Source organism: Salmo salar, chromosome 04 (genome assembly GCF_965601325.2).
Source record: "Salmo salar chromosome 04, fSalSal1, whole genome shotgun sequence".
In the NCBI taxonomy this organism is placed as follows: domain Eukaryota; kingdom Metazoa; phylum Chordata; class Actinopteri; order Salmoniformes; family Salmonidae; genus Salmo; species Salmo salar.
In genome coordinates, this window is record NC_138294.1 from 66024428 (window position 1) to 66048991 (window position 24564).

The following is a 24564-nucleotide window of genomic DNA, read 5'->3' on the forward strand; positions in this document are numbered from 1 at the left end:
TTTCACACAGACAGACAAACTTCCAATTCCACCCATGAATAGATTTTAATAATGCCCAAGAAAAATTTACAATGACAATGTTAAAATAGACAGACATCAACCAATCAGACAAAGTAATCTATGCCAGTGCAGACTGCTAGTAACCCCACTCCATAATTTGGCAATGTATTAAAGGAGAAGGAAATAATATGGGTGTGTAAGCCTTCATTTCATGACCATAAAACAGTGTTAATAACAAAAAAAGACCACAAAACCTATATGACAAATACGTTTCCAGAAAAGTCACCCCCTGCCCAAAAAGTTGACAATGATGTAAAACAAGCATTAAATTATAGATAGAGTTATGACTTGTATTAGGTTTTTACTGCTATCTATTATGCAGATTTTTGTCAGGCTTCATCTCTTTTGCAAGCAGGGGGCACATTTGGACAGGGCACATCATTCATGAGGTGACTGAAGTCTAGCCAATAGGAATTATCATGCTAGAAAGAGCCTAATATTCTCTACCTAGTCCAATCCCAAAACGTTAAAATCACAGGGAACGTCTGTTAATCACCAGAGGTATATTTAGCGAGGTGAAACGTTGCGAATGTTCCTCACTGATGTATATACTTAAAGGATTTACGTGCCAATTCCCAGCATTCTTATGCCAGACCACATACCTAAAAAGTTATATATCTGGATAATTCATGCACATTAAAAAATGTCCACCATACTCAAAGTAAGGTTTCAAAAGTTTGATCAAACTTATATACCCTTCTCGGAATGTGTTCAGTAACAAATGCCTTCAAATAAAGAGTTTTTTTAATTTATGAAATAGACTTATTTAACACTTTCTCTGCAGATAAATAAGCAAAAACATTAATAAAAACATTACTTCTTTCGGTGTATTGGAAGCCAGTTTTTTTTTTTTTATATATTTAAACTTTAGGTATTATAATGACACAGCAAAAAATGAGCCCCCCCCCCCCCCCAACTAAAAATTCAAAGTTTTTCAACATTCTATATTAGATAGACTAACGAGTGTGAAATTGCATTACAGATAAAGATGATATTGAGCAGTGGTAATGGTTAAATTAACATGTCGTCATAGGGACCAGCATCACACACACAGTAAGGCAACTGAACATCTACTCTTGACCTTGCCTAAGCGCTTGACAAAATGGCACTGAAGCAAGAGTTAACTTAACAGTTCTTTCTGCAAATCAATTCATGAGCGTAGTTCGACTGGTGTTTTGCCAATTTCCTCCATGGTGTCCTCCACAGGCGATTCAAGAGGTCTTTGAGGGAAGCTTCATCTAAACTTCAATAATAGCCACTGGAGTGTGTTAAATGAGACCCCTCTCTTCCCTGCTTCTTTAGTCTCTTTATATTTGCAGAGGCTATATGCAACACCAGTAACTTGCAGGCAGACCAAATTAACTTCTTTAAGGCTGAAGTTTTTTTTTCCCCTTTTCCTTTCTACCACAGTAACATCAACACTAACCACCATGCATGCTCTGTTTATGACCTGTATGCTCAAGAGTTAAAAAACCCTTACGATGCTGAAGAGATGGGCGATAAAGGGAAACACAAAACCAAAAAAGGTGAGCGCCAAACCGCCAACTCGGCCACCATCTTAGCCCGTTTAAAGTCTTGTGGCGAAAAAAGGAAACTTGTAGAAGTGAGTTGTGAGGAGCCAACTGGCAACTTATCACTGTAGACTAGCACAGGATAATGTTGAAATGGCTGAGCCCCTTGGTGGAAATGTCTCTGTGCTCCCTGTATCGCCACCCCTCCCCTTGGTCTCCAGGGCTAAGCAGCAAGTGATCTTAGACGCGGAAGCTCTCTCCCTTGCCGTCTATGTGGCGCAGGCGCAGGTAGACATCGGTGCCGATGCCCTGCATGGACTGGATGGACAGGGAGCCACCCAGGTACTCGGCGTACGCCCGGGAGGTGGGCAGCCCGAAGCCAAACCTGACGGGTACACAGAGTTTCTCATACATTAATATTCTGGAGTTTTGAAAACTGGCACAATTAACGTGAATTGATTATATCTTTATTTTGCATTGCAATGAGCAAGGACCTCCTAGAGAAAGCAAAAGGTGTATAAATTGTTTGGGGATGCTAAACGCAGATGTAAACATTACCCTCATGCAGTCGCAAGATAAATAATTGCACTAAGGACGTATTTCGTAGGTGTCATCTTCATGACTACTTACTAGCAAAGAACAGCTCATACAAAACTGTTTTTACTTACATATGAATTATTGAGACTTGTTGGAGAATGGATAAGATGAAGTAAACCCAGGTGAACAAATTAAATTGTATTTGTCACTTGCTTTGTAAACAGAGGAATGGAATCAGTGGAATGGAAGTGTGTGTCATTGACCATTTTACATTGGCATTCCATGGCACAGAAGAAGTCAATTCAACCCTGCATTATGTAGTGTAAGAACCGATGCAGGAAACAGTGGGTATCCCAGTCTTACTCACCCGTGCATGGGGCCGGACTGAGGGCCGCTGTTGGTCATGGTGTTGAAGAGGTTGTTCATGCGAGGGTCTTGGTTGCTCTCTTCAGCTGTGCTGTAATGGTAGTCTGTCACCTTGTCCAGGATCCTGTGGGGGATTCCGCCGCCACGGTCTGAGATTCTGACAAAGATGGAGGATAGCCCAGGGTTACACAACCAGCTAACATTAACTGTGAAAATGAACACTAGTTGGCTATCCCTGACACAGTAGTATGATGCTGAACATTTCTTCAAAAGTAGGTCAACTGAAGACAAAGAGCAGACATTTACAGTATAAAGGATTACATATCTGGCAGTTTCTGGTGATTGCAATTATTTTCATCCCATTCAATGGTGGTCAATGGCAAACTGACTAATCAAAACGACTTAGTCGAAAGCCAGTATCATCCTTTGGCCTTGCATTCTCCTATATGCCCACCTTATTTAAATACATTTGGGAATTACTAGAGTACAAAAGTACTTAATACACTGACCTGTTCTGCAATCTGTGGTGGTCAAACATTTTAGGCTCAGTTTCAAGTTGTATTAGTCGTATGTATAGGATACGCATGGCATACATCGTCCAACAAAATGCTTACTTGTAGGTTCCGTTGACAATGCAACAATTAGAAATAATAAAATACGAACATGAAGTAAATAAGGGGGGGATAGGGGTCAGGTGTAAACATTTGGCAGTATAATAAGATTCTGGTAGCAGCAGTTGTGTATGTGTAGCATGACTGTATATGTTTATACACTACCGTTCAAAAGTTTGGGGTCACTTAAAAATGTCCTTGTTTTTAAAAGAAAAGCTTTTTTTGTACATTAAAATAACATCAAATGGATCAGAAATACAGTGTACACATTGTTAATGTTGTAAATGACTATTGTAGCTGATTTTCTTTTGTTTTATTTACATTTACATTTTAGTCATTTAGCAGACGCTCTTATCCAGAGCGACTTACAGTAATGAATGCATACATTTCATGCATTTTTTTTTGTACTGGCCCCCCGTGGGAATCGAACCCACAACCCTGGTGTTGCACACACCATGCTCTACCAACTGAGCCACAGGGAATGCCTATCTACATTGCTGATAATTGTAATATAAATTACCAGCAACCATCACTCCTGTGTTCCAATGGCACGTTGTGTTAGCTAATCCAAGTTTAACATTTTAAAAACGGCTAATTGATCATTAGAAAACCCTTTTGCAATTATGTTGTGCTGATTAAAGAAGCAATACAACTGGCCTTCTTTAGACTAGCTGAGTATCTGGAGCATCAGCATTTGTGGGTTTGATTACAGGCTCAAAATGGCCAGAAACAAAGAACTTTCTTCTGAAACGTCAACAGTGAAGAGGCGACTCCGGGATGCTGGCCTTCTAAGCAGAGTTGAAAAGAAAAAGCTCTCCCATACTGGCCAAAGAAAATAAAAGATTAAGATGGGCAAAATAACAGACACTGGATAGAGGACAGAAGAACTCGGCCTCTGTTTACTGACATAATCAAACCTTATCCCAGTCTGCTATCCCCACATGCTTCAAGAGGGCCACCATTGTTCCTGTTCCCAAGAAAGCTAAGGTAACTGAGCTAAATGACTACCGCCCTGTAGCACTCAATTCCGTCATCATGAAGTGCTTTGAGAGACTAGTCAATGACCATATCACCTCCACCCTACCTGACACCCTAGACCCAATCCAATTTGCTTACTGCCACAATAGGTCCACAGACGACGCTATCGCCATCACACTGCCCTAACCCATCTGGACAAGAGGAATACCAGTGTAAGAATGCTGTTCATCGATTACAGCTCAGCATTTAACACCATAGTACCCTCCAAACTCGTCATTAAGCTCGAGACCCTGGGTCTCGACCCCGCCCAGTGCAACTGGGTCCTGGACTTCCTGACGGGCCGCCCCCAGGTGGTGAGAGTAGGTAACAACCTCTCCACCCCGCTGATCCTCAACACTGGGTCCCCACAAGGGTGCGTTCTCAGCCCTCTACTGTACTCCCTGTTCACCCATGACTGCGTGGCTATGCACACCTCCAACTCAATCATCAAGTTTGCAGACGACACTACAGTGGTAGGCTTGATTACCAACAACGACGAGACGGCCTACAGGGAGGAGGTGAGGGCCCTCGGAGTGTGGTGTCAGGAAAATAACCTCGCACTCAATGTCAACAAAACAAAGGAGATGATCGTGGACTTCAGGAAACAGCAGAGGGAACAGCCCCCTATCTACATTGACGGGACAGTAGTGGAGAAGGTGGAGAGTTAAGTTCCTCGACGTACACATCACGGACAAACTGAAATGGTCCACCCACACAGACAGCGTGGTGAAGAAGGCGCAGCAGGGCCTCTTCAACCTCAGGAGGCTGAAGAAATTTGGCTTGTCACCAAAAACACTCAAACTTTTACAGATGCACAATCGAGAGCATCCTGTCGGGCTGTATCACCGCCTGGTACGGCAGCTGCTCCGCCCATAACCGGAAGGCTCTCCAGAGGGTAGTAAGGTCTGCACAACGCATCATCAGGGGCAAACTACCTGCCCTCCAGGACACCTACACCACCTGATGTCACAGGAAGGCCAAAAAGACAAGGGCTACAACCACCCGAGCCACTGCCTGTTCACCTCGCTCTCATCCAGAAGGTGAGGTCAGTACAGGTGCATCAAAGCAGGACCGAGAGACTGAAAAACAGCTTCTATCTCAAGGCCATCAGACTGTTAAACAGCCATCACTAACATTAAGTGGCTGCTGCCAACATACTGACTCAACTCCAACCACTTTATTAATGGTAAAATTGATGTAATCAATTTATCACTAGCCACTTTATATTACATAATGTTTACTTACCCTACATTACTCATCTCTTATGTATATACTGTATGCTATACAGTCTACTGCATCTTGCCATCTGATGTAATTAATCACTAGCCACTTTATATAATGTTCTCATACCCTACATTGCTCATCTCATATGTATATACTGTACTCTATACCATCTACTGCATCTTGCCTATGCCGTTCGGCCATCACTCATTTATATATACACATATTCGTACTCATTCCTTTATACTTGTGTGTATAAGGTAGTTGTTGTGAAATTGTTAGATTACTTGTTAGATATTACTGCATGGTCGGAACTAGAAACACAAGCATTTCGCTACACTTGCATTAACACTTGCTAACCATGTGTATGTGACAAATAAATTTGATTTGAGAAGCCAGCATCCCAGAGTCACCTCTTCACTGTTGACGTTGAGACTGGTGTTTTGCGGGTACTATTTAATGAAGCTGCCAGTTGAGGACTTGTGAGGCGTCTGTTTCTCAAACTAGACACTAATGTACTTGTCCTCTTGCTCAGTTGTGCACCGGGGCTCCCACTCTTTCTATTCTGGTTAGAGCCAGTTTGCGCTGTTCTGTGAAGGGAGTAGTACACAGCGTTGTACGAGATTTTCGCATGGAATAGCCTTCATTTCTCAGAACAAGAATAGACTGACGAGTTTTAGAAGTGCTTTGTTTCTGGCCATTTTGAGCCTGTAATCGAACCCACAAATACTGATGCTCCAGATACTCAACTAGTCTAAAGAAGACCAGTTTTATTGCCTCTAAAAATCAGGACAACAATTTTCAGCTATGCTAATATATTTGCAAAAGGGTTTTCTAATGATCAATTAGCCTTTTAAAATGATAAACTTGAATTCGCTAACAACGTGCCATTGGAACACAGGAGTGATGGTTGCTGATAATTGGCCTCTGTACGCCTATGTAGATATCCATTTTAAAAAATCTGCTGTTTCCAGTTACAATAGTAATTTACAACATTAAAAATGTCACTGTATTTCTGATCAATTTGATGTTATTTTAATGGACAAAAAAAAACATTTCTAAGTGACCTCAAACAACGGTAGTGTATGTGTGTGTAGGTCTGTATGGGTGTGTGCGCATGTGTGCTAAGGTGCGGAGAATCAGAGCAGGTGGTCAGTCCAGTTTGTGTTCAGCAGTCTGATGGCTTGTAGATAGAAACTGTCTGAGCCCGTTGGTATCAGACCTCATGTGCCGATACCGTCTGCCCGACTAAGGAAGCGAACATCTCGTGGCTGGGGTGTGTGGGGTCCTTGATGCTGCATGCCTCCCTCAGGCACCGTTTCAAGTATATGTACTTAATGAATGGGAGCACGGTCACCTAGTGGTTAGAGCATTGGGCCAGTAACCAAAAGGTTGGTGGATCGAATCCCAGAGCTGACAAGGTAAAGATCTGTCGTTCAGCCCCTGAACAAGGCAGTTAACCCACCAGTAGGCCGTCATTGTAAATAGGAATTTGTTCTTAACTGACTTTCCTAGTTAAAAAAAAAAAAAAAAAAAAGGTTAGATAAAGTACTGTGCCGTCTTCACCACCTGCTGAAGGGCCTTGCGGTCGTGGACGGAGCAATTCCCGTACCAGGCCGTGATGCAACCGGTCAGGGCACTCTCGATGGTGCAGAGGTAGTATTTGGAGAGGACCCGGGGCGGCATGCCTAATTTCTTCAGTCACCTAAGTAGACGACGCTGTTGCGCCCTCTAGACAAGAGTGGTGGTCCATGACAAGTCTTCAGTGATGCGGAGGAACTTAACTCGTGACACTATAGTCCCAGGGTGCAGATCTCAGAGAAAACGCTTGCAAGCTGGTCAGCACACATTAAGGGGATGCCCTCTGGGCCGGCAGCTTTGTGAGTATTCACTCTTTAGAGTTTTCCCTCAAGTCAGCCTCAGAGAGTGAAAGCACCTGGTCGTCCGGAGCAGCGAGAGTCTTCCTGAATGGCTTGGAAGTGAGCATAGAATGTATTAAACTCATCTGGGAGGGAGGCATCGGTAGGCACCACATAGCTGGATTTTCATTTGTAGTCTGTAATAGTCTGAATCCTTGCCACATGCGAGTTGTTGATCAATTCAAGTTTAAGTCGGTCTATTTGCGTCCCCAATGGATTTGCAGAGCCCGTACCTGCTTGCTTTCTACGCATCGAGCGCCACAGAGTCATCTGGGTTCGTTCTGCTAACATTGAATGCTGCAGTACGGGTTCAACATTGTACAGATAGCCATTCATCCAGGGTTTTTTAGCATCAGAAACTCCAGATCGGGTGAACAGGAGCTCAATGTTTACAACTTCGGTACACCAGGAAATGTTTGTGGAAACAAAGCTCCACCCCACCTTACCAGAAGCCGCCATTCAAGCCATTCGCAATATGGAGAAGTTGACTGGTTGAATAGCAGAGTCTAGTGTATTGTCCGTCCACATCTCAGTAAAAACTAAGCCACAGAGGGACATCAGGGAATGCTGTGATTAAAGCTTTGCTCAGAGTTCATTTTCCATCGATTGGACATTAGTCAACAGGATACTAGAATCAGTGTCAACATCCATTTAAAGGTTCTTAAACACGGCACTAGAGTAGAAGAAGTCTGACGGTACTTCCAATGTGGTCCGGAACCCGTTCCCATGGTGACCACACTGGGCCCGATAAGCGTGCAGCTTAGAAACACTTCCCCTGATGAGTTGTCAGGTTTCCCCATTTAAACGATTAAGCCCAGAGTATGGGACTCCTAATTATTTAATGTTTTTAAAAGGAGTCTTTTGAGTAGATAGAGGTAAAAGGTCCCAACTTAGTGTGCCAAAGGTAACCCACTCACCTGATGACAAAGTCTACGTCGTTGTTGGCGATGGTGACTCCAACATCAGGTACATTGTAAGGCGTGTCGAGGTGGCTTTCCATGGTGGCCCTGTGGGGACACAGGTAGAGGGGAGGTCAAGGGCAGGCAGAGTGAGGATATTAGCCTCTGTGGTCCTTCAACGTAACCTGACACAGAATCTGTTAACCTGTTAGGGCTAGGGGGCAGTATTGACACGGCTGGATAAAAAAACATACCCGATTTAATCTGGTTACCACTCCTACCCAGTAACTAGAATATGCATATACTTATTACATATGGATAGAAAACACCCTAAATTTTCTAAAACTGTTTGAATGGTGTCTGTGAGTATAACAGAACTCATTTGGCAGGCAAAACCCTGAGACATTTTCTGACAGGAAGTGGATACCTGATGTGTTGTATTGCCTTTAAACCTATCCCATTGAAAAACACAGGGGCTGAGGAATATTTTGGCACTTCCTATTGCTTCCACTAGATGTCACCAGCCTTTACAAAGTGTTTTGAGTCTTCTGGAGGGAGATCTGACCGAACAAGAGCCATGGAACGATGATGTCCCATTAGACACCTGGCGCGCGAGTTCATGTTGGGTACCCTCGTTCCAATACGTTATAAAAGAGTATGCATTCGTCCACCTTGAATATTATTCATGTTCTGGTTAAAAAAGGCCCTAATGATTTATGCTATACAACGTTTGACATGTTTGAACGAACATAAATATATTTTTTCCCCTCGTTCATGACGAGAAGTCCGGCTGGCTTAGATCATGTGCTAACAAGACGGAGATTTTTGGACATAAATGATGAGCTTTTTTGAACAAAACTACATTCGTTATGGACCTGTGATACCTGGAAGTGACATCTGATGAAGAGAATCAAAGGTAATGGATTATTTACATAGTATTTTCGATTTTAGATCTCCCCAACATGACGTCTAGTCTGTATCGCAACGCGTATTTTTCTGGGCGCAGTGCTCAGATTATTGCAAAGTGTGATTTCCCAGTAAGGTTATTTTTAAATCTGGCAAGTTGATTGCGTTCAAGAGATGTAAATCTATAATTCTTTAAATGACAATATAATATTTTACCAATGTTTTCTAATTTTAATTATTTAATTTGTGACGCTGACTTGACTGCCGGTTATTGGAGGGAAACGATTTCCTCAACATCAATGCCATAGTAAAACGCTGTTTTTGGATATAAATATGAACTTGATAGAACTAAAAATGCATGCATTGTCTAACATAATGTCCTAGGAGTGTCATCTGATGGAGATTGTAAAAGGTTAGTGCATCATTTTAGCTGGTTTTATGGTTTTGGTTACCCTGTCTTTGAATTGACAAAACATTACACACAACTCTTGTAAATGTACTGTCCTAACATACTCTAAATTTATGCTTTCGCCGTAAAACCTTTTTGAAATCGTAAAACGTGGTTAGATTAAGGAGATGTTTATCTTTCAAAGGGTGTAAAATAGTTGTATGTTTGAAAAATTTGAATTTTGACATTTATTTGGATTCAAATTTGCCGCTCTTGAAATGCACCTGCTGTTGATGGAGTGCACCATGGGTGGCACGCTAGCGTCCCACCTAGCCCATAGAGGTTAACAGGATTGTTGAGGGATTCACTGATAGATGACACTTGTGTAATGATCACGCACCCTGAAACAGTCTTATGGGAACAAGGAACATTAGTGAATGGTTTGTCTGCTAACCGCAACATCTGAGAAAGAGCTCCAAGAATAGAAAACGTTCCTCATTGGATTTAATGGCTGATTAGAATCTTATTCGAAAACACATCCGTCTGCTAACACACAATCTAGCATCCCTCTCACAAGTTAGAGTGCCAGGGCAACATTTGACCGCCAAGATCAGTAGCCTGTGGCAGAGTGGAATGTTAGCTAAAACAACATAACTACAAGAGCAGTAGCACACTGCTTAATACTTCATTAGAGGAGAGGTCAAACTAGGGATTTAGTTATGTATAGTCATAAAATGGCTACCGTGGAGTCCGATGTCCTGCCAGATAAGTTGTCATAAGGGAAATAAGCTATTTAAAACTACCGGGGAACAACCACAGACTAACTTCAATTCTCAAGGGCGCTTGCTCTGGCTATGCAACAACACCAACAGTGTCCCTTTCGCATTCGCAGTTCAGATTCACCCCTATTAGTCCACAAGGAATGTAGTGGGGTTTGGGCCAAGACCTTCTGCCAAGGACACAGTGTTCTAGAAGAAAGACGGGGTCTGTACAGTCAGGTCACTGCCATGGTGAGAAAAGAACAGTGGGGTGGATGGGTAGGGAGTTCTAGGGGGCTTGAGTTACCCGTGGGGTTAACCCGTGGGGTTAACCCCCCCCCCCCCCAAAAAAAAAAAATATTGCTTTTGGAGGGCCATTGTGGCCTCTGACCTGAAAGGTCTGTAACCGGTCCTTCGTTTTTGGCCCAGAGGATGGTTTATTGTTAAATGGCTGCCACATATACACCAGAAATGTCAATGCAAAAAAATAAAAAAGTCAACAAAAGTGCTAGCTATGTGGTTGAAGTTGTGGCCAATCAACATTTCCTGATAAAATGAAATGCCCAACTTTTGTTCATGATGGAGTACAAAAAGCTTCTCTCAATACGGTTTTATCATAATGATTTAAGAGAAGTTGAAGACTTGCCATTTAAGACAATAGACAACGATTTGTCCTTCAGGAAAGCACACGTAACAAAATGTAGGCTACCCGGCAGGGCAAGACTTGTAATGTGCCACGTAAGCGCAACTAGGCTTATACATTGAATAGATCCTCATGTTTCCATTCACAGATCATAAATTAGCTGGAAGCACAGATGCAGTCACAGCCAAGGAAAGTCAAATAGCATGAAAGGTTTACAAGGGATTTTTTTCCCCCCAGAGACAGATGAAAATCGTGGATACCATTTTTATGTCTCTGCATTAATGCAATCGCTTACTAGCGTTAGCGCATTGACTGGAAGTCTATTGGTATCTGCTAGTTAAGTTTCGGGAGCCAGTGCTAACTCCAACTTCCTTCATACTGGACACAGACATAAAAATGGTATCCACAAGTTAATCTGACTCTGGTGAAGTCGATATTTTTTTAATTATTTTTTTTAAAGCCAAAATCATGAAGTATCCCTTAACATAGTTTCAGCTGAGCCAAGAACTTCAAGATAAAAGGCGGTAGACGGGGGGAAATAGGTCACATACAAATATATATAGTATACATTGCAGCACTATGGGATTCACAAAAAAAAAAAATGCTATGAACACACAACCAGTCAGAGGCTATACAATGTTCCCAAATGAGAAAAACACTGCTGGCCAAGTTATTACAGACCATTGTCATAGATCATTCTAAAAGTCCGTTACAATGGCTTGGGGACTGACAGGTGACGGACGGCACACTTGTCACAGGCCCGATTTTCTAATCGACTGAGGTGTCAATGTTGGCTACACCATGTCTGAAACTCAATGTTGGTTTGATTACATTTCTGTGAGATCTCTGTTTGGTGATGAACAAGAATATATTGGTTAGGAGAAGGAAAGTGTTTTGGTACCTCATGGCGTTCTTCAGCAGCTCTGGCAGGATGTAGTCTAGGGGCAGAGGGATGAAGGGGAAGCGGGCCGCCACATGGCCATTGATACGCACCCGCGGGGAGTTACCATACTGGTGCTCACACAGACGCCTGCAGAAAACATGAGGGAGCCATAAGGAAACACATAAGATCACGATTGTGTACGGAAACACATCCTAACTTACAGGCCTCAACAGTACTTGCAGAAAAGGTATTTGTGCAAGTATAGCCTATTTATACTGTGAGGGGAATTTGCAAAATGAGGCCTACATGTGTGACTTTATAAGTATGAATAGGCCTACACATGGGTAGTTTGTTCAAATTAATCATGTCGCAATTCTCATACCTACAGTGCCTTTAGAAAATATTCATACCCCTTGACTTATTTCACTGTTGTTACAGCCGGAATTCAAAATGTATTCAATTGTTGCCCCCACCCCCCACCCCATCCACTCTCACAATGACGAAGTGAAAACATGTTTAGACATAGAAAACGAAATGCAGAATTACACTATTGGTCAAAAGGTTTTAGAACACCTACTCATTCAAGGGTTTTATTTGTACTATTTTCTACATTGTAGAATAATAGTGAAGACATCAAAACTATGAAATAACACATATGGAATCATGTAGTTACCACAACAACAAAAAAAAAAGTGTTAAATCTAAATATATTTTATATTTGAGATTCTTCAAAATAGCCACCCTTTGCCTTGACAGCTTTGCACACTCTTGGCATTCTCTCAACTAGCTTCATGAGGTAGTCACCTGGAATGCATTTCAATTAACACACCAGCCTTGTTAAGTTATTTTGAGGAATTTCTTTCCTTCTTAATGCCTTTGAGGCAATCAGTTGTGTTGTGACAAGGTAGGGGCAGAAGATAGCCCTATTTGGAAAAAGACCAAGTCCATATTATGGCAAGAACAGCTCAAATAAGCAAAGAGAAACAACAGTCCATCATTACTTTAAGACATGAAGGTAAGTCAATGCGGAACATTAAGAACTTCAAACGTTTCTTTAAGTGCAGTCGGAAAAACCATCAAGCACTATGATGAAACTGGCTCTCATAAGGACCGCCACAGGAATGGAATACCCAGAGTTACCTCTGCTACAGAGGATAACTTCATTAGAGTTACCAGCCTCAAATTGCAGCCCAAATAAATGCTTCAGAGTTCAAGTAACAGATACATGTCAACATCAACTGTTCAAAAGAGACTGCGTGAAATCAGGCCTTCATGGTCAAATTGCTACAAAAGAAACCACTACTAAAGGCCAAGAAGAGACTTGCTTGGGCCAAGAAACACAAGCAATGGACATTAGACCGGTGGAAATCTGTCCTTTGGTCTGATGAGTCTAAATTGGAGATTTTTAATTCCAACCTCTGTGTCTTTGTGAGGTGAATGGATGATCTCCGCATGTGTATTTCCCACCATGAAGCATGGAGGAGGTGGTGTTATGGTGTGGGGGTGCTTTGCTGGTGACACAGTCTGATTTTATTTAGAATTCAAGGCACACTTAACCAACCAGGTTTTACTCAAGGTTTTTGCCTGTGCTTAGCTCCATTCAGTTTATTTTTTTATCCTGTAAAATATTGCCAGTCCTTACCGATTACAAGCATACCCAAAACATGATGCAGCCACCCCTATGCTTGAAAACATGGAGAGCGGTACTCAGTAATGTGTTGTATTTGCCCCAAACATAACACTTTGTATTCAGGACAAAAAGTTATTTTCTTTGCCACATTTTTTGCAGTTTTTCCTTTAGTGCCTTATTGCAAACAGGATGCATGTTTTGGAATATTTATTCATTCTGTACAGGCTTCCTTCTTTTCACTCTGTGAATTAGGTTAGTATTGTGGGGTAACTACAATGTTGCTCCATCCTCAGTTCTCCCCCATCCCAGCCATTAAACTCCAACTGTTTTGAAGTTAAAAATTGGCCTCATGATGAAATTCCTGAGCAGTTTCCTTCGAGAGGAAGTCAACAGAGTTAGGAAGGACTCGTCTATCTTTGTAGCGATACACCATCCAAAGTGTAATTAATAACTTTACCATGATCAAAAGTGGTATTCAACGTTTGCTTTTTTTCTTGACCCATCTGCAAATATATTCCCTTCTTTGCGATGCATTGGAAAACCTCCCTGGTCTTTGTGTTTGAAATTCACTGCTCAACTGGAGGACCTTACAATTATCTGTATGTGTGGGGTACAGCGATGAGGTAGTCATTCAAAAAATCATGTTAAACACTATTATTGCACACAGAGTGAGTCCATGCAACTTATGTGACTTAAGCACATTTTTACTCTTTAGGCTTGCCATAACAAAAGGGGTTGAATACTTGACTCAAGACATTTCAGCTTTTCCTTTTAATTCAATTTGTAAAAGCTGCGAAAAACAATTACACTTTGACATTATGGGGTACTCTGTGTAGGCCAGTGACAAAAAATGTATACATTTGATCCATTTTAAATTCCTTCTGAAAGCACTGTAGTTTAACCATAGCACACTGACAGTCCACATTGTGCCAAAAAAACAAGTGGTCTGCATCAGTTATTGACCACATATTTAGAGGAAAGACATCCAGTCTGCTCTAATGTGCTGATCAGTGCTAAAAGGAGACTCATAACTGGTCTGCTCTTTACAAATCAGAGGGTCTCTGAACACAGGGCTGCATGTAAAGGAAAAAGGACAGCTTGTTGATTCAGGGTCTGCCACCTTTGACTCAGAAAATCTGCATTAGTACCTTTGTTCTTATGCAGCCAGAACCCAGCGACTGGAAAGAGAGAGTGTTTGAGAGAGAAAGATAGCAGCTGCACATTCCTAGAGAGGCTGAACTGGGACAACAAGTGCACAGAGGCTTGTGAAGAGTGTGGTCGACTGTATGTGAGTATGAGTGGACACTATTTGGATACGTTCATTGTGCGACAGAGCTGTGATTAAGACTTTGACCTTGAGAAGACCCAGACACAGAGCCAGTGGAAAATATCAATATCATATTTAGTTCGATTTCAAACATTCCATTCCCAGCTAGGGGGAAAGCCTGCTCCAATGCATTACAGCACAAAACACAACTCCTCCAGCTCTCAATATTGACCACCATTTAATTGAATATTTGAGTTAGTGGGGCAAAAAAGTATTTAGTCAGCCACCAATTGTGCAAGTTCTCCCATTTAAAAAGATGAGATGCCTGTAATTTTCATCATAGGTACATGTCAACTATGACAGACAAAATGAGAAAGAAAAAAAAAATCCAGAACATCACATTGTAGGATTTCATGAAATTATTTGCAAATTATGGTGGAAAATAAGTATTTGGTCACCTACAAACAAGCAAGATTTCTGGCTCTCACAGACCTGTAACTTCTTCTTTAAGAGGGTCCTCTGTCCTCCACTCGTTACCTGTATTAATGGCACCTATTTGAACTCATCAGTATAAAAGACACCTGTCCACAACCTCAAACAGTCACACTCCAAACTACACTATGGCCAAGACCAAAGAGCTGTCAAAGGACACCAGAAACAAAATTGTAGACCTGCACCAGGCTGGGAAGACTGAATCTGCAATAGGTAAGCAGCTTGGTTTGAAGAAATCAACTGTGGGAGCAATTATTAGGAAATGGAAGACATACAAGACCACTGATAATCTCCCTCGATCTGGGGCTCCACGCAAGATCTCACCCCGTGGGGTCAAAATGATCACAAGAACGGTGAGCAAACATCCCAGAACCACACGGCCCCCCTAGTGAATGATCTGCAGAGAGCTGGGACCAAAGTAACAAAGCCTACCATCAGTAACACACTACGCCGCCAGGGACTCAAATCCTGCAGTGCCAGACGTGTCGCCCTGCTTAAGCCAGTACATGTCCAGGCCCGTCTGAAGTTTGCTAGAGAGCATTTGGATGATCCAGAAGAGGATTGGGAGAATGTCATATGGTCAGATGAAACCAAAATAGATCTTTTTGGTAAAAACTCAACTCGTCGTGTTTGGAGGACAATGAACGCCGAGTTGCATCCAAAGAACACCATACCTACTGTGAAGCATGGGGGTGGAAACATCATGCTTTGGGGCTGTTTTTCTGCAAAGGGACCAGGACGACTGATCCGTGTAAAGGAAAGAATGAATGGGGCCATGTATCGTGAGATTGAGTGAAAACCTCCTTCCATCAGCAAGGGCATTGAAGATGAAACGTGGCTGGGTCTTTCAGCATGACAATGATCCCAAACACACCGCCCGGGCAACGAAGGAGTGGCTTCGTAAGAAGCATTTCAAGGTCCTGGAGTGGCCTAGCCAGTCTCCAGATCGCAACCCCATAGAAAATCTTTGGAGGGAGTTGAAAGTCCGTGTTGCCCAGCGACAGCCCCAAAACATCACTGCTCTAGAGGAGATCTGCATGGAGGAATGGGCCAAAATACCAGCAACAGTGTGTGAAAACCTTGTGAAGACTTACAGAAAACGTTTCACCTGTGTCATTGCCAACAAAGGGTATATAACAAAGTATTGAGATAAACTTTTGTTATTGACCAAATACTTATTTTCCACCATAATTTGCAAATAAATTCATAAAAAAATCCTACAATGTGATTTTCTGGATTTTTTTCTCATTTTGTCTGTCACAGTTGAAGTGTACACCTATGATGAAAATTACAGGCCTCATCTTTTTAAGTGGGAGAACTTGCACAATTGGTGGCTGACTAAATACTTTTTTGCCCCACTGTATATAAAATAAATACAAAAGTGTACTATACCTGACAGGCATCTGTGGTTTAAGTTCATTTTCCATCCATTGTGGGCTTTGCCTGTCAAGCAGCAGAAGGGCACATTTGCCCATGTATCGCAGCTAGAAATAATGTTTGCAAGCTTGAAACTTTATAAAGTTTCTCCCCAACCAACATACCTAAGCTAGCTAATATTATACCTTTTTCAACAAAGTTTAATCACGATTACTTCTGAAAATCACACACACACACACTGACGGATCATGTCAATTTGGCTACTAACAGCTAATCTTGTTCCCAGAAACTTCCGCCTAACTGCGTGAGGAGTCTGGTAGACCAAACTGTCAAACTTGGCCTTTGTTAGCCAATACAGAAAGATTGGGAGAAACTCCAGGCGCATAGGCATTGGCTTAAAATCTGTTTAATCTATCAACCAATTACCCCCCACAACACCTTCCCTCTAACCCTCCCCATACACTAGCAGTGGTTCCCAAACTGTGGGGCGTGCCCTGGGTTGGCAGGGGGGCGCGGAATTCGCCAACATTAAATGACAACAAATACTTTACTCAGTAAGGTCACTCCCACTAAGGCCTACTTTGAGTCGCTGATGTGTTGAATGCAATAGCCTGGGGACGAGGTTCTAACTTTCATTGGATATACTAGCTAGCTAGTTTTTTCTAAACTGTTTGAGCTTCTTGCCAGTTATAGCAGTGATGACAGTAGGCCTAATCAGACAGACAACTTAACCAGGATGAGTTTAGACTCAATATAGGCATAGGTTACTTGCAGAGGTAAACTGCTTTCCAAAAGTCTTCACTGATGAAGCAAGCTAAATGAAACTAGTTGTTAACATTGCTAGCTACATGCCAAATACAGGTTACCCTCATCTGAAATTACATAATGTTTACGGATCATAAAAAGCATGCAGTTACTTGCTGTATAACCCCCTAGAATCTGACGCACCGGTCTGTCAATATAAGTAACATAATACAAAAAAAATCCATAAGCTAGATATATGTTTCGCATGGGCTGCGTCTCAATCCACCGCAGCCGCCTATGGTGGCCTTCCACATCTGTGGTGGAAGGTGGCCGAGTTACAGCGGTGTTTGTCAGACCATGAGACTAGAGGTCGACCAATTAATCGGAATGGCCGATTAAGTTTTCATAACAATCGGTAATCGGTATTTCTGGCCACTGATTTGCCGATTTTTTTTTTTTACACCTCTATTTAACTAGGCAAGTCAGATTAAGAACACATTCTTATTTTCAATGACGGCCTAGGAACGGGGGGTTAACTGCCTTGTTCAGGGGGGATTCGTTTTTGCCACCTTCCGGTTACTAGTCCAACGCTCTAACCACCTGCATTACATTGCACTCCACGAGGAGCCTGCATGGCAGCCTGACTACCTGTTACGTGAGGGCAGCAAGAAGCCAAGGTAAGTTGCTAGCTAGCATTAAACTTCTTATATAAAAATCAATCTTAACATAATCACTAGTTAAACTTGTAATATCATCAACCATGTGTAGTTATCTAACGTGTCCTGCGTTGCATATAATTGATGCGGTGCCTGTTAATTTCTCGTCGAATCACAACCTACCTCGACAAACGGGTGACGATTTAACAAGCGCATTTGCGACAAATCGCACTGTCGTTGCACCAATGTACCTAACCATAAACATCAATGCCTTTCTTTAAAATCAACACAAAAGTATATATTTTTAAACCTGCATATTTAGTTAATATTGCCTGCTAACATGAATGTGTGTCACTTCTCCAGCGTTCCGTGCAAGCAGTCAGGGTATATAAAGCAGTTTGGGCCGCCTGGCTCAATTACGGACTGTGTGAAGTCCATTTATTCCTAACAAAGGCCGTAATTAATTTGCCAGAATTGTACATAATTATGACATAGCATTGATGGTTGTGCAGTGTAACAGGAATATTTAGACTTAGGGATGCCACCCGTTAGATAAAATACGGAACGGTTCCATATTTCATTGAAATAAACTTTTCCTTTTTGAAATGATAGTTTCCGGATTCGACCATATTAATGACCAAAGGCTCGTATTTCTGTGTGTTATTATGTTGAGCGATGGTAGGCAGCAGCAGACTCGTAAGCATTCATTCAAACAGCACCTTCGTGATTTTGCTAGCAGCTCTTCGCAATTCTTCAAGCATTGCACTGTTTATGACTTCAAGCCTATCAACTCCCAAGATTAGGCTGGTGTAACCGATGTGAAATGGCTAGCTAGTTAGCAGGTGCTCGCTAATAGCGTTTCAAACGTCACTCGCTCTGAGACTTGGAGTAGTTGGCTTTTGTGGAGCGATGGGTAAACGGCGCTTCGAGGGTGGCTGTTGTCGATGTGTTCCTGGTTCGAGCCCAGGTAGGAGCGAGGAGAGGGACGGAAGCTATACTGTTACACTGGCAATACTAAAGTGCCTATAAGAACATCCAATAGTCAAAGGTATATGAAATACAAATCGTATAGAGAGAAATAGTCCTATAATTCCTATAATAACTACAACCTAAAACTTCTTACCTGGGAATTTTGAAGACTCATGTTAAAAAGGAACCACCAGCTTTCATATGTTCTCACGTTCTGAGCAAGGAACTTAAACGTTAGCTTTTTTACATGGCACATATTGCACTTTTACTTTCTTCTCCAACACTTTGTTTTTGCATTATTTAAACCAAATTGAACATGTTTCATTATTTATTTGAGGCTAAATTGATAGTATTTATGCATTATATTAAGTTAAAATAAGTGTTCATTCAGTATTGTTGTAATTGTCATTATTACAACAAAAAACGGCCGATTAATCGGCTTTGTTTTGGGTCCTCCAATAAATCGGTATCGGCGTTGAAAAATCAGTCAACCTCTACATGAGACATCCCAAAAAATCAGTCTGCTCATGAAAACGGCTGTAGCGTCCAAACGGTTTGGCCTACGTTTTGCTCTACGACCCCCATGGGACTCGTCTTAAGTCGGTAGTGTCGATATGACAACTTTTCCCCTTTCCATCTGTAGCGTTTGAACCGTTTAGGCTACAAACTGTGGAAAGGGGAGTGTCTCATTTTACTCTACGACCCCCACAAATGTCACAGGACTTGTCTGAAGGTACCCAGTACAAAAAAAATGGAAGTATGGAGAGTTGTGCCTACCCCCCAAAAAGAGTTAAAAATACTACACACACACACACACACACACACACACACACTTCCTGAGATCTCCTAGATATAGGACTGAAAACTTTTTTAACCGTCTTGGCCATTTTTTTACTCCTTTCTACCCAATTGGTAGTTACAGTCTTGTCTCATTGCTGCAAGGCCTGTATGGACTCGAGAGAGGCGAAGGTCGAGAGCCGTGCGTCCTCCCGAAACACAACCGCACTGCTTCTTGACACAATGCCCACTTAACCCAGAAGCCAGCCACACCAGTGTCGGAGGAAACGCTGTACACCTGGCAAACGTGTCAGCGTGCACTGCACCCGGTACAGGAGTCGCTAGTGTGTGATGGGGCAAGGACATCGCTGCAGGCCAAAAGCTCCCCTAACTCAGACGACACTGGGCCAATTGTGCACCACCCCATGGGTCTCCCGGTCGCGGCCGGCTGCGACTGAGCCTGGACTCGAACCTAGAATCTCTAGTGGCACTGCTAACACTGCAATTATGTTAGCACAGCTGAAAACTGTTGTTCTGATTAAAAAAGCAATAAAACAGGCCTTCTTTAGACTAGTTGAGTATCTGGAGCATCAGCACTTGTGGGTTCGATTACAGGCTCAAAATGGCCAGAAACAAAGACCTTTCTTCTGAATTTCGTCAGTCTATTCTTGTTCTGAGAAATAAAGGCTATTCCATGAGAGAAAATGCCAAGAAAACTGAAGATCTCGAACAACGCTGTGTACTACTCCCTTCACAGAACCGCGCAAACTGGCTCTAACCAAAATAGAAAGAGTGGGAGGCCCCGGTGCGCAACTGAGCAAGAGGACAAGTACATTACAGTGTCTAGCTTGAGAAACAGACGCCTCACAAGTCCTCAACTGGCAGCTTCATTAAATAGTACCCACAAAACACCAGTCAACGTCAACAGTGAAAAGGCGACTTCGGGATATTGGCCTTTCAAAAGGATGAACTTGGATTAGCTAACACAACGTGCCATTGGAACACAGGAGTGATGGTTGCAGATAATTGGTCTCTGTACGTCTATGAAGATATTCCATTAAAATCTGCCATTTCCAGCTAAACTAGTAATTTACAACATCTACACTGTATTTCTGATCAATTTCACGACATTTTAAATGGGAAGTGTAAAAATAAATAAATGAAAACACACCTAAAGCGGTCCTAAAATGTTATATCAAATAGCTAAATGAGCCATGGTATGACCATCTTAAAACCATTCTATATATCAGCTTATAACCCCAACATCTTAGAAAAAATAACTATGATATAGAGCTTAAACTTGCAATTGTTTTGCAAGGAATCACATTTTATTTGTCACATGCACCTAATACAACAGACCGTACAGTAAAATGCTTCCTTACAAGCCCTTAAAACAACATTGCAGTTATGAAAATACCTTAAAAAAAAGAGATAAGAATACTAAATTATTAAAAAGCAGCAGTAAATAACAACTGAGGGGCTATATACAGGGGGTACCGGTACAGAGTCAATGTGCGGGGGCACCGGTGTCAAGGTAATATGTACATGTACAGTCGTGGCCAAAAGTTATGAGAATGACGCAAATATTAATTTCCACAAAGTCTGCTGCTTCAGTGTCTTTAGATATTTTTGTCAGATGTTACTATGGAATACTGAAGTATAATTACAAGCATTTCATAAGTGTCAAAGGCTTTTATTGACAATTACATGAAGTTGATGCAAAGAGTCAACATTTGCAATGTTGACCCTTCTTTTTCAAGACCTCTGCAATCCTCCCTGGCATGCTGTCAATTAACTTCTGGGCCACATCCTGACTGATGGCAGCCCATTCTTGCATAATCAATGCTTAGAGTTTGTCAGAATTTGTGGGTTTTTGTTTGTCCACCCACCTCTTAAGGTCTGGGGAGTTTCCTGGCCATGGACCCAAAATATCGAGGTTTTGTTCCCCGAGCCACTTAGTTATCACTTTTGCCTTATGGAAAGGTACTCTACCATGCTGGAAAAGGCATTGTTCGGCACTAAACTGTTCCTGGATGGTTGGGAGAAGTTGCTCTCGGAGAATGTGTTGGTACCATTCTTTATTCATGGCTGTGTTCTTAGGCAAAATTGTGATTGAGCCCACTCCCTTGGCTGAGAAGCAATCCCACACATGAATGGTCTCAGGATGCTTTACTGTTGGCAGCGCTCACCTCATCTTCGCCGGACAAGCTTTTTTCCGGATGCCCCAAACAATCAGAAAGGGGATTCAGAGAAAATGACTTTACCCCAGTCCTCAGCAGTCCAATCCCTGTACCTTTTGCAGAATAGTCTGTCCCTGATGCTTTTCCTGGAGAGAAGTGGCTTCTTTGCTGCCCTTATTGACACCAGGCCATCCTCCAAAAGTCTTCGCCTCACTGTGCGTGCAGATGCACTCACACCTGCCTGCTGCCATTCCTGAACAAGCTCTGTACTGGTGGTGCCCCGATCCCACAGCTGAATCAACTTTAGGAGACGGTCCTGGCGCTTGCTGGACATTCTGGGGTGCCCTGAAGCCTTCTTCACAACAATTGAGCCGCTCTCCTTGAAGTTTTTGATGATCCGATAAAATGGTTGATATAGGTGCAATCTTACTGGCAGTAATATCCTTGCCTGTGAAGCCCTTTTTGTGCAAAGCAATGATGACGGCACGTGTTTCCGTGCAGGTAACCATGGTTGACAGAGGAAGAACAATGATTCCAAGCACCACCCTCCTTTTGAAGCTTCCAGTCTGTTATTCGAACTCAATCAGCATGACCGAGTGATCTCCAGCCTTGTCCTCGTCAACCCTCACACCTGTGTTAACGAGAGAGTCACTGACATGTCAGCTGGTCCTTTTGTGGCAGGGCTGAAATGCAGTGGAAATGTTTTTTGGGGAATCAGTTAATTTGCATGGCAAAGAGGGACTTTGCAATTAATTGCAATTCATCTGATCACTCTTCATAATATTCTGGAGTATATGCAAATTGCCATCATACAAACTGAGGCAACAGACTTTGAAGATGAATATTTGTGTCAATCTCAAACTTTTGGCCACGACTGTAAGTAGAGTTATTAAAGTGACTATGCATAGATAAGAGAGTAGCAGTAGCGTAAAGGAGGGGGGGCAGTGTAAATAGTCTGGGTAGCCATTTGATTAACTAATCAGGAGTCTTATGGCTTGGGGGTAGAAACTATTTAGGAGCCTCTTGGACCTAGACTTGGAGCAGAGAGAACAGTCTATGACTTGGGTGGCTGGAGTGCCTTGCGGTCAGAGGCCGAGCAGTTGCCATACCTGGCAGTGATGCAACCAGTCAGGATGCTCTCGATGGTGCAGCTGTAGAACCTTTTGAGGATCTGAGGCCCCATGCCAAATCTTTTCAGTCTCCTGAGGGGGAATAGGTTTTCGTGCCCGCTTCACGACGGTCCTGGTTGCTTGGACCATGTTAGTGATGTGAACGCCAAGGAACTTGAAGCTCTCAACCTGCTCCACTACAGCCCCATCGATGAGAATGGGGGCGTGCTCAGTCCTCATTTTCCTGTAGTCCACAATCATCTCCTTTGTCTTGATCACGTTGAGGTCAACATTCACAAGGCCGCAGGGCCAGACGGATTACCAGGACATGTACTCCGAGCATGTCTTCACTGATATTTTTCAACCTCTCCCTGTCGGAGTCTGTAATACCAACATGTTTCAAGCAGACCGCCATACTGTTCTTGGGCACAGGGACTAAGGTAACCTGCCTAAATTACTACGACCCGTAGCACTCACGTCTGTAGCCATAAAGTGCTTTGAAAGGCTGGTCATGGCTCACAACACCATCATCCCAGAAACCCTAGACCCACTCCAATTTGCATACTGCCCCAACAGATACAATCTCAACTGCACTCCACACTGCCCGCCTGGACAAAAGGAACACCTATGTGAGAATGCTATTCATTGACCACAGCTCAGCGTTCAACACCATAGTACCCTCAAAGCTCATCACGAAGCAAAGGACCCTGGGACTAAACTTCCTGACAGGCCGCCCCCAGGTGGTAAGGGTAGGTAACAACACATCAGAAGTTCTGATTTGCTCTTCAAGAGGTGCTCATAGTACAACCAAAATGTTTCTACAGTTATTTGGCAATCTTTTGAAACTAGCATGCAGTGGTCAATGGTTTTAGCAGAGCTGGGGTCTCCCTACCCCCCAGCAGGCAAATCGAACATTCTGCACCTTACTATGACATTTGATGACAACCTTGTATCTTTTCAATAGAACTGCTACCACGTCTTTCATAAGGCAAAATAAAAAAATGTTTTATGATGCTAGCATTGATATCTCTAGGTACTGTAAATGGGGTGTTTTTTTTTATTTCAAAACAATTGCAATGCAAATCAAAATGTCGAGGGATCGCTAGACAGGATTGTCTGCCGGGCTGCCCATCACATTTTGCTGTTGTCCTTGCCCCTTCTCCAGTTGTTTATGTTAGCATAAACTCATCTCAAGTGGAACTGAAATGCTAAATAAATTGTAGGCAATGGGATGTTTGTTAGAAATCTATGTATTTTAGCAACTTAACACCCTATATAGTCTCCTACTCAAATGTAATCAAAATCTGCTTTGATGCAGTTGTTAACAGACAAGGTGGGAAAAAAAAGGCCCATATACAGTTGAAATCAGAAGTTCACATACACCTTGACCAAATACATCTAAACTCAGTTTCACAACTCCTGACATGTAATCAGAATAAAAATTCCCTGTCTTACGTTAGTTAGGATCACCACTTTATTTTAAGAATGTGAAATGTCAGAATAATAGTAGAGGATATGATTTATTTCAGCTTTTATTTCTTTCATCACATTCCCAGTGGGTCAGAAGTTTACATGCACTCAATTAGCTTTTTCAGTTCTGCCCACAAATGTTCTATAGGTTGAGGTCAGGGCTTTGTGATGGCC

The 24564-nt window shown here is 42.4% G+C and overlaps 1 protein-coding gene across 1 annotated transcript in view; it reads right to left on the reverse strand.

Moving 5' to 3' along the window:
- Window positions 1–26: 26 nt before the first annotated feature.
- bckdk (branched chain keto acid dehydrogenase kinase) overlaps window positions 27–24564 on the reverse strand; it is a 39733-nt gene continuing 15195 nt past the window's right edge. The window contains exons 8-11 of the mRNA XM_014197166.3: window positions 11738–11866; window positions 8160–8249; window positions 2476–2631; window positions 27–1956 (exon numbers count right to left, since the gene is read on the reverse strand). Coding sequence (XP_014052641.1) covers window positions 1812–1956; window positions 2476–2631; window positions 8160–8249; window positions 11738–11866 — 520 coding nt within the window. The 3' untranslated portion in view covers window positions 27–1811. The remainder of the gene's footprint in view (window positions 1957–2475; window positions 2632–8159; window positions 8250–11737; window positions 11867–24564) is intronic.